The 12,003-nt window shown below is 41.5% G+C and overlaps 1 protein-coding gene across 1 annotated transcript in view; it reads right to left on the minus strand.

The window, feature by feature from the left end:
- Positions 1–12,003, minus strand: part of ifngr1l (interferon gamma receptor 1-like) — a 36,939-nt gene that overhangs the window by 13,124 nt on the left and 11,812 nt on the right. The window contains exons 2-3 of the mRNA XM_062994998.1: positions 9,465–9,582; positions 6,417–6,589 (exon numbers count right to left, since the gene is read on the minus strand). Of these exons, the coding sequence (XP_062851068.1) occupies positions 6,417–6,589; positions 9,465–9,582 (291 nt within the window). The remainder of the gene's footprint in view (positions 1–6,416; positions 6,590–9,464; positions 9,583–12,003) is intronic.

The raw sequence follows: 12,003 nt of genomic DNA on the forward strand, positions 1-12,003 counted from the left end.
AGTGTCATTTTGTCAGTGTTGTCCCATGAAAAGATATACTTAAATATCTGCAGAAATGTGAGGGGTGTACTCACTTTTGTGATACACTATATATATATATATATATATATATATATATATATATATATATATATATATATATATATATATATATATATATATATATATATATATATATATATATATATATACAGGGGTTGGACAAAATAACTGAAACACCTGTCATTTTAGTGTGGGAGGTTTCATGGCTAAATTGGACCAGTCTGGTGGCCAATCTTCATTAATTGCACATTGCACCAGTAAGAGCAGAGTGTGAAGGTTCAATTAGCAGGGTAAGAGCACAGTTTTGCTCAAAATATTGCAATGCACACAACATTATGGGTGACATACCAGAGTTCAAAAGAGGACAAATTGTTGGTGCACGTCTTGCTGGCGCATCTGTGACCAAGACAGCAAGTCTTTGTGATGTATCAAGAGCCACGGTATCCAGGGTAATGTCAGCATACCACCAAGAAGGACAAACCACATCCAACAGGATTAACTGTGGACGCAAGAGGAAGCTGTCTGAAAGGGATGTTCGGGTGCTAACCCGGATTGTATCCAAAAAACATAAAACCACGGCTGCCCAAATCACGGCAGAATTAAATGTGCACCTCGACTCTCCTGTTTCCACCAGAACTGTCCGTCGGGAGCTCCACAGGGTCAATATACACGGCCGGGCTGCTATAGCCAAACCTTTGGTCACTCGTGCCAATGCCAAACGTCGGTTTCAATGGTGCAAGGAGCGCAAATCTTGGGCTGTGGACAATGTGAAACATGTATTGTTCTCTGATGAGTCCACCTTTACTGTTTTCCCCACATCCGGGAGAGTTACGGTGTGGAGAAGCCCCAAAGAAGCGTACCACCCAGACTGTTGCATGCCCAGAGTGAAGCATGGGGGTGGATCAGTGATGGTTTGGGCTGCCATATCATGGCATTCCCTTGGCCCAATACTTGTGCTAGATGGGCGCGTCACTGCCAAGGACTACCGAACCATTCTGGAGAACCATGTGCATCCAATGGTTCAAACATTGTATCCTGAAGGCGGTGCCGTGTATCAGGATGACAATGCACCAATACACACAGCAAGACTGGTGAAAGATTGGTTTGATGAACATGAAAGTGAAGTTGAACATCTCCCATGGCCTGCACAGTCACCAGATCTAAATATTATTGAGACACTTTGGGGTGTTTTGGAGAAGCGAGTCAGGAAACGTTTTCCTCCACCAGCATCACGTAGTGACCTGGCCACTATCCTGCAAGAAGAATGGCTTAAAATCCCTCTGACCACTGTGCAGGACTTGTATATGTCATTTCCAAGACAAATTGACGCTGTATTGGCCGCAAAAGGAGGCCCTACACCATACTAATAAATTATTGTGGTCTAAAACCAGGTGTTTCAGTTATTTTGTCCAACCCCTGTATATACTGTATATACAGTGTATCACAAAAGTGAGTACACCCCTCACATTTCTGCAAATATTTCATTATATCTTTTCATGGGACAACACTATAAACATGAAACTTGGATATAACTTAGAGTAGTCAGTGTACAACTTGTATAGCAGTGTAGATTTACTGTCTTCTGAAAATAACTCAACACACAGCCATTAATGTCTAAATAGCTGCAACATAAGTGAGTACACCCCACAGTGAACATGTCCAAATTGTGCCCAAATGTGTCGTTGTCCCTCCCTGGTGTCATGTGTCAAGGTCCCAGGTGTAAATGGGGAGCAGGGCTGTTAAATTTGGTGTTTTGGGTACAATTCTCTCATACTGGCCACTGGATATTCAACATGGCACCGCATGGCAAAGAACTCTCTGAGGATGTGAGAAATAGAATTGTTGCTCTCCACAAAGATGGCCTGGGCTATAAGAAGATTGCTAACACCCTAAAACTGAGCTACAGCATGGTGGCCAAGGTCATACAGCGGTTTTCCAGGACAGGTTCCACTCGGAACAGGCTTCGCCAGGGTCGACCAAAGAAGTTGAGTCCACGTGTTCGGCGTCATATCCAGAGGTTGGCTTTAAAAAATAGACACATGAGTGCTGCAAGCATTGCTGCAGAGGTTGAAGACGTGGGAGGTCAGCCTGTCAGTGCTCAGACCATACGCCGCACACTGCATCAACTCGGTCTGCATGGTCGTCATCCCAGAAGGAAGCTGACGCACAAGAAAGCCCGCAAACAGTTTGCTGAAGACAAGCAGTCCAAGAACATGGATTACTGGAATGCCCTGTGGTCTGACGAGACCAAGATAAACTTGTTTGGCTCAGATGGTGTCCAGCATGTGTGGCGGCGCCCTGGTGAGAAGTACCAAGACAACTGTATCTTGCCTACAGTCAAGCATGGTGGTGGTAGCATCATGGTTTTGGGCTGCATGAGTGTTGCTGGCACTGGGGAGCTGCAGTTCATTAAGGGAAACATGAATTCCAACATGTACTGTGACATTCTTAAACAGAGCATGATCCCCTCCCTTCGAAAACTGGGCCTCATGGCAGTTTTCCAACAGGATAACGACCCCAAACACAACCTCCAAGATGACAACTGCCTTGCTGAGGAAGCTGAAGGTAAAGGTGATGGACTAAACCCAATTGAGCACCTGTGGCGCATCCTCAAGTGGAAGGTGGAGGAGTTCAAGGTGTCTAACATCCACCAGCTCCGTGATGTCATCATGGAGGAGTGGAAGAGGATTCCAGTAGCAACCTGTGCAGCTCTGGTGAATTCCATGCCCAGGAGGGTTAAGGCAGTGCTGGATAATAATGGTGGTCACACAAAATATTGACACTTTGGGCACAATTTGGACATGTTCACTGTGGGGTGTACTCACTTATGTTGCCAGCTATTTAGACATTAATGGCTGTGTGTTGAGTTATTTTCAGAAGACAGTAAATCTACACTGCTATACAAGCTGTACACTGACTACTCGAAGTTATATCCAAGTTTCATGTCTATAGTGTTGTCCCATGAAAAGATATAATGAAATATTTGCAGAAATGTGAGGGGTGTACTCACTTTTGTGATACACTATACAGATATTACAGCAAATATTTTATTATATCTTTTCATGGGACAACACTATAGACATGAAACTTGGATATAACTTAGAGTAGTCAGTGTACAACTTGTATAGCAGTATAGATTTACTGTCTTCTGAAAATAACTCAACACACAGCCATTAATGTCTAAATGGCTGGCAACATAAGTAAGTACACCCCACAGTGAACATGTCCAAATTGTGCCCAAAGTGTCAATATTTTCTGTGACCACCATTATTATCCAGCACTGCCTTAACCCTCCTGAGCATGGAATTCACCAGAGCTGCACAGGTTGCTACTGGAATCCTCTTCCACTCCTCCATGATGACATCACGGAGCTGGTGGATGTTAGACACCTTGAACTCCTCCACCTTCCACTTGAGGATGCGCCACAGGTGCTCAATTGGGTTTAGTCCATCACCTTTACCTTCAGCTTCCTCAGCAAGGCAGTTGTCATCTTGGAGGTTGTGTTTGGGGTCGTTATCCTGTTGGAAAACTGCCATGAGGCCCAGTTTTCGAAGGGAGGGGATCATGCTCTGTTTCAGAATGTCACAGTACATGTTGGAATTCATGTTTCCCTCAATGAACTGCAGCTCCCCAGTGCCAGCAACACTCATGCAGCCCAAGACCATGATGCTACCACCACCATGCTTGACTGTAGGCAAGATACAGTTGTCTTGGTACTTCTCACCAGGGCGCCGCCACACATGCTGGACACCATCTGAGCCAAACAAGTTTATCTTGGTCTCGTCAGACCACAGGGCATTCCAGTAATCCATGTTCTTGGACTGCTTGTCTTCAGCAAACTGTTTGCGGGCTTTCTTGTGCGTCAGCTTCCTTCTGGGATGATGGTCATGCAGACCGAGTTGATGCAGTGTGCGGCGTATGGTCTGAGCACTGACAGGCTGACCTCCCATGTCTTCAACCTCCGCAGCAATGCTAGCAGCACTCATGTGTCTATTTTTTAAAGCCAACCTCTGGATATGACGTCGAACACGTGGACTCAACTTCTTTGGTCGACCCTGGCGAAGCCTGTTCCGAGTGGAACCTGTCCTGGAAAACCGCTGTATGACCTTGGCCACCATGCTGTAGCTCAGTTTCAGGGTGTTAGCAATCTTCTTATAGCCCAGGCCATCTTTGTGGAGAGCAACAATTCTATTTCTCACATCCTCAGAGAGTTCTTTGCCATGAGGTGCCATGTTGAATATCCAGTGGCCAGTATGAGAGAATTGTACCCAAAACACCAAATTTAACAGCCCTGCTCCCCATTTACACCTGGGACCTTGACACATGACACCAGGGAGGGACAACGACACATTTGGGCACAATTTGGACATGTTCACTGTGGGGTGTACTCACTTATGTTGCCAGTTATTTAGACATTAATGGCTGTGTGTTGAGTTATTTTCAGAAGACAGTAAATCTACACTGCTATACAAGCTGTACACTGACTACTCTAAGTTATATCCAAGTTTCATGTCTATAGTGTTGTCCCATGAAAAGATATAATGAAATATTTGCAGAAATGTGAGGGGTGTACTCACTTTTGTGATACACTGTATAGTGTATCACAGAAGTGAGTACACCCCTCACATTTCTGCAGATATTTAAGTATATCTTTTCATGGGACAACACTGACAAAATGACACTTTGACACAATGAAAAGTAGTCTGTGTGCAGCTTATATAACAGTGTAAATTTATTCTTCCCTCAAAATAACTCAATATACAGCCATTAATGTCTAAACCACCGGCAACAAAAGTGAGTACACCCCTTAGTGAAAGTTCCTGAAGTGTCAATATTTTGTGTGGCCACCATTATTTCCCAGAACTTCCTTAACTCTCCTGGGCATGGAGTTTACCAGAGCTTCACAGGTTGCCACTGGAATGCTTTTCCACTCCTCCATGACGACATCACGGAGCTGGCGGATATTCGAGACTTTGCGCTCCTCCACCTTCCGCTTGAGGATGCCCCAAAGATGTTCTATTGGGTTTAGGTCTGGAGACATGCTTGGCCAGTCCATCACCTTTACCCTCAGCCTCTTCAATAAAGCAGTGGTCGTCTTAGAGGTGTGTTTGGGGTCATTATCATGCTGGAACACTGCCCTGCGACCCAGTTTCCGGAGGGAGGGGATCATGCTCTGCTTCAGTATTTCACAGTACATATTGGAGTTCATGTGTCCCTCAATGAAATGTAACTCCCCAACACCTGCTGCACTCATGCAGCCCCAGACCATGGCATTCCCACCACCATGCTTGACTGTAGGCATGACACACTTATCTTTGTACTCCTCACCTGATTGCCGCCACACATGCTTGAGACCATCTGAACCAAACAAATTAATCTTGGTCTCATCAGACCATAGGACATGGTTCCAGTAATCCATGTCCTTTGTTGACATGTCTTCAGCAAACTGTTTGCGGGCTTTCTTGTGTAGAGACTTCAGAAGAGGCTTCCTTCTGGGGTGACAGCCATGCAGACCAATTTGATGTAGTGTGCGGCGTATGGTCTGAGCACTGACAGGCTGACCCCCCACCTTTTCAATCTCTGCAGCAATGCTGACAGCACTCCTGCGCCTATCTTTCAAAGACAGCAGTTGGATGTGACGCTGAGCACGTGCACTCAGCTTCTTTGGACGACCAACACGAGGTCTGTTCTGAGTGGACCCTGCTCTTTTAAAACGCTGGATGATCTTGGCCACTGTGCTGCAGCTCAGTTTCAGGGTGTTGGCAATCTTCTTGTAGCCTTGGCCATCTTCATGTAGCGCAACAATTCGTCTTTTAAGATCCTCAGAGAGTTCTTTGCCATGAGGTGCCATGTTGGAACTTTCAGTGACCAGTATAAGAGAGTGTGAGAGCTGTACTACTAAATTGAACACACCTGCTCCCTATGCACACCTGAGACCTAGTAACACTAACGAGTCACATGACATTTTGGAGGGAAAATGACAAGCAGTGCTCAATTTGGACATTTAGGGGTGTAGTCTCTTAGGGGTGTACTCACTTTTGTTGCCGGTGGTTTAGACATTAATGGCTGTATATTGAGTTATTTTGAGGGAAGAATAAATTTACACTGTTATATAAGCTGCACACAGACTACTTTTCATTGTGTCAAAGTGTCATTTTGTCAGTGTTGTCCCATGAAAAGATATACTTAAATATCTGCAGAAATGTGAGGGGTGTACTTACTTTTGTGATACACTGTATATATATATATATATATATATATATATTAATAAGATAAATATATATATAATATATATATATATATATCTTTGTAAAACCAGTTACTCTTTGTAAATCCAGTTACTGGATTCAGATACTCTTGTTTATAGTACTTACATGTGATTTTACTGTTAAAGTCTTCATAATAGGTGAAGTCAATATTTTCTGATGTTATGCTTTGAGATTCACCCACTTGAGCTGTCACTGACACCAAATACACGTCATCAACAACCCTGCTGTAGTCACTAACATCCAGGTAGGTCTGATTTGTGCGTACAAACTGGATACCACTGTGGATAACAAGATTAGAAAACTTTCAGCTGACAATGCAATGTTATGCATTACTTTATATGTAGTCTCACGTTTACAAATCTGAAAGCTGTTTTAGTTTACTTCTCAATTATTAGACCAATACTTTGTGTGATGTAGCAGTACGGTAAAGACCAGCAACAAAATTCAAAATGTGATCTAAGGCATACTGAAAAGAAGCCAAGTATATAATCTACGGTTAACAGAACACAACAATCACTAAACATTCCTAAGCGCTCTGTTCATTCATTTGTTTATTAAAATACAGCCACCTCTCTACACGGTTCTTTACCATAAAGCATTTCTTTCCAACAAATACATTTGAACTCTTTGGTGTGCTGTGACTTTTTTGTGTTCTGGCATCTCTGACAAGCTTCTGGTACTCTTTTTTGCCCTCTCCATCCACATAAGGTTTTAGTTGATTCATAATGATGGTATATTTATTTATTTTTATTTTATGCATTTTCTCCCCCTTTAGTGCGTCCAATTGTCCAATTTGCATCGTGCTTCCTCTCTGCCTATGCCGAACCCTGCCCTGACCGAGGGAAACGAAGCTAACCCATATCCCCTCTGATATATGAGCAGCAAGCTGTATTCATCTTGCCATCCACACATTGATGAGTGTTGTGCCACCTAGCGTTGCATGTGAAGAGACACACATGAAGAGCACTCCTTCCTCATCTCGTTCTAGGCGCCTCTAATCAGCCAGCAGAGGTCGTAATTGTACAGTGGGGCCAAATAGTATTTAGTCAGCCACTGATTGTGCAGGTTCTCCTACTTAGAAAGATGAGAGAGGTCTGTAATTTGCATCATAGGTACACTTCAACTATGAGAGACAAAATGAGAAAAAAAATCCAGGAAATCACATTGTAGGATTTTTAAAGAATTTATTTGTAAATTATGGTGGAAAATAAGTATTTGGTCAATAACAAACAAGCAAGATTTCTGGCTCTCACAGACCTGTAACTTCTTCTTTAAGAAGCTCTTCTGTCCTCCACTCGTTACCTGTATTAATGGCACCTTTTTGACCTCGTTATCTGTATAAAAGACACCTGTCCACAGCCTCAAACAGTCAGACTCCAAACTCAACCATGGCCAAGATCAAAGAGCTGTCGAAGGACACCAGGAAGAAAATTGTAGACCTGCACCAGGCTGGGAAGAGTGAATCTACAATAGGCAAGCAGGTTGGTGTGAATAAATCAACTGTGGGAGCAATTGTAAGAAAATGGAAGACATACAAGACCATTGATAATCTCCCTCGATCTGGGGCCTCACGCAATATCTCATCCCGTGGGGTCAAAATGATCATGAGAACGGTGAGCAAAAATCCCAGAACTACATGGAGGGACCTGATGAATGACCTGCAGAGAGCTGGGACCAAAGTAACAAAGGTTACCATCAGTAAAACACTACGTCGAGAGGGACTCAAATCCTGCAATGCCAGGCGTGTCCCCCTGCTTAAGCCAGTACATGTCCAGGCCCGTCTGAAGTTTGCCAGACAGCATATGGATGATCCAGAAGAGGATTGGGAGAATATCATGTGGTCAGATGAAACCAAAATGGAACTTTTTGGTAAAAACTCAACTCGTCGTGTTTGGAGGAAGAAGAATGCTGAGTTGCATCCCAAGAACACCATACCTACTGTGAAGCATGGGGGTGGAAACATCATGCTTTGGGGCTGTTTTTCTGCAAAGAGGACAGGACGACTGATCCGTGTTGAGGGAAGAATGAACGGGGCCATGTATCGTGAGATTTTAAGCCAAAACCTCATTCCATCAGTGAGAGCATTGAAGATGGAACGTGGCTGGGTCTTCCAGCATGACAATGATTCCAAACACACCACTCGGGCAATGAAGGAGTGGCTCCGTAAAAAGCATTTCAAGGTCCTGGAGTGGCCTAGCCAGTCTCCAGACCTCAACCCAATAGAAAATTTGTGGAGTCCGTGTTGCCCAGCGACAGCCCCAAAATATCACTGCTCTAGAGGAGATCTGCATGGAGGAATGGGCCAAAATACCAGCTACAGTGTGTGCAAACCTGGTGAAGACTTACAGGAAACGTTTGATCTCTGTCATTGCCAACAAAGGTTATGTTACAAAGTATTGAGTTGAACTTTTGTTATTGACCAAATACTTATTTTACACCATAATTTATAAATAAATTCTCTAAAAATCCTACAATGTGACTTCCTGGATTTTTTTTTCCCTCATTTTGTCTCTCATAGTTGAAGTGAACCTATGATGAAAATTACAGACCTCTCTCATCTTTCTAAGTAGGAGAACTTGCACAATCAGTGGCTGACTAAATACTTTTTGGCCCCACTGTACCACTGACAGAGAGAGACCCACATTCGGCTTTTTGTCCCACCCCCAACTGGACAACAGGCCAATAGTTGTTCATGACAGTATATTTATTAACTGTATTACCCAGGGGGCACTTTGTGATGTTCATCTTTTCCCATTTACTTATCAAGTAACTTTAATACTAGTCTCATAAAAGGAGAATAAGTGAAGTACCACATTTTCCCCCACTTTAAGCACTGGTTACAAAGTGCTGTTCAGAAAGGTGTGTGATGGTTGATGGGTTGTCAGGGATTTAGGATCAAAAATATTTTTAATATTCCACAGGGCAATTTCTTGTACCATCAGAACTTTCCACACAAAACATCAGATGAACAATATTTATTAAAAAAAAAAAAAAAAAATCCAACTGTGTTAGACTAACAAACCAGTGGGTAATGACTACAGGATTAAAATGTGAAAAAGACACATTAAACTAACTTCAAGAATAACTTCTCTGATACATGTAATGTCCAGTGCAGCTCAAGCCTGTACTATGTAGTATCAGAAGCCAACATACCTTTTATAGCCTTTAACTGTTATGATGAATTCCGGCTGTAGATTTGGCTCACTGTAGTTCCAGTAGAAAATGTTTTGAAAATTGTGGCATGTTAAACTGATATTACTTGGAGCAGGAACTGTTGAAAGAAAAGGGAGACAAGATAATTTAAAAAGATTAATCCCTACTTTTAGAAAATAAAATGAACCAATGCTGCCAATAATGAATAGCTAATTTACAAAAAAAAAAAATAACAATAATAATAAAAAAAAAGTGGTTCTATTGCATGCAGGCAAAATAAATAAATTAATAATAAAAAATAAAAAAAATCAACAATTCCCACAATTAAAAAAACAAGTGCAAAAGATAATGACAAAATGCTGACACAAATTATGCAATTAAAAAAAATGTAAAAGCTATTTAAGTAAGTGTAATATAATGGTAAAGTTAATGGCGACCAATACTTTTAATGCTTAATAGAGAGTTTAACAATATTACAGTTTGCCTTGTTGGTTAAAAAAAAAAATCCTGCCTTGTCTCCAGTGTTTCGGAGTCGAGCCATACACTGATCAAGACAAAGCAGGTTGATAAAAAAAAGATTATTTTTTTTCATTTGTATTGATTTGCTGTGACCCTCCCTTGAAGTTATTTTCGACTAATCAGCTAATTATTGTGATGGAAGTGGTTTTGTTAAATATGACAATGACTTTGGTTTAATTAGCATGAAAACCCTCGAGTGTCATGGTCTACATAGTCACCACATTACCTGAAGAAATTGACACGACAGACAAGGACCTTCCATTTAAAAAGCACATAACTTAAGAGTACACATTATGGTGCAGCGATGCCATGAATGCAATTAAACTCAGATGGTATGTGGTTCCAAGACATATTACTTTCCAAACATACAACAAATGCAAATTTAAATTTTAGAATGTACAGCTTTGCTGAAATGATAAGCAAAGGACCCAGGACCCTCTAAACTAACTGAACAAAAAATAATAATTCTGTGATGAAATGTTCCAAAATACAAACAGTAGTTCTTTTTGTTGCATTTTTCCCAATTTTACTCCCAATCTAGTCATGTCTGATTTCATTTTGCTTCTTGCAGAGTCGTGACTAACACATGCCCCCTCCGACACGTGTGCAGTAGCCAACTGCATCTTTTCACCTGCACAAGACGAGTTCATATGGGGCTCAGTCTCACGCACAGAGTGTCACACACTGATCTCCATTATCCTTTTAGGTGCCCAGCCTGCCGGTAGCAGAGCTGAGACTTGAATTTACGAGTTTGAGATGTGCTAGCTTGTTGTACCTCTGTGCCACCTGAGCACCCCGAAAAGGAAATATTTTAAATAACACAGGACCGGGAACTAAAAAAAAGAATAAATCGGTATTAGAGACTGGTACTATGCAATGTGCTACCACAGTAATTCAGCCAGGTCAAATGTCAAACACTATATCTTTAACCATATGAAGTCCTCATATTTACATATATATTACAGACATATTTATTTGCGAAATGTGCATAATACAAACAATATAGATGTATTTACACTGGTTTTTACAAAAACAATTCAAAAGCATTCACAGATCTGCCTACTAAACTAGGGCAGTTGTAGCCTAGTGGTTAAGGTCAGTACTCAAATTAGTAATCCAGAGGTCGCTGGTTCAAGCCCCACCACTGCCAGGTTGCCACTGTTGGGCCCTTGAGCAAGGCCCTTAACCCTCAATTGCTTACATAATATACTGTCACAGTACTGTAAGTCGCTTGGGATAAAAGCGTCTACTAAATGCTGTAAATGTACACGTAAACCAATTTTTTAATCTATGCAACTGAAAATGTCTCATTTTTACAAGGTCAAGAATGTCAGTTCTTGCAACATCCCCACATCACTGACACACAAACTGCTGAGCCATATGGCAAACCGCTCCAATTTTGATACGTTCATGTTCCTGCTTGCATATTCCAGTAAACCATTTCTGTGCTTCTGGAGTCTAGGTATGAGGTCATTGGTTGTTAAGTGATGATCTTATGGTTGCTATTGACATACATGAAATGATCTCCATGTGTGATAGCTCCTTAGTTTTTCACCATGGTTGCAACTTACCTTGAACACTTGAATCTCTATGTGGTGTTTATATAACATCACAGCTTAAGCAAATTAAGGCTCGTCATTGAGTCTCAAAGGTTCATGCTGTAACCCAACTTTAGATCAAACAGACTAGCAGGTTTTAAGATCTACAATATTATGTAAGGGTTGAATAGTTGTGACATATCCTGCTACTCCAAACCCTGCATCATTCATGTCCTTTGTTCACTTTCCTAATTATTACTGATCAAAACCTTAACTTATAAAATCTAGCTTTGCAGTAAAGTTTAAAGTTATAATAAACCTTTTTTTCTATGGTGGGTTGAAAATTTCTGATTGCAAATACATATTTACATATTTAAGGGAAGCCGTTGTTGGGATTTAGTTGAGAAAAGATTTTTTTTTTTTTTTTTTAAACAGGAAGAACAAAGGCATTTTGAAACTAGTATTGAGCAATACCCATACCA

This window comes from Trichomycterus rosablanca, chromosome 5 (genome assembly GCF_030014385.1).
Source record: "Trichomycterus rosablanca isolate fTriRos1 chromosome 5, fTriRos1.hap1, whole genome shotgun sequence".
In the NCBI taxonomy this organism is placed as follows: domain Eukaryota; kingdom Metazoa; phylum Chordata; class Actinopteri; order Siluriformes; family Trichomycteridae; genus Trichomycterus; species Trichomycterus rosablanca.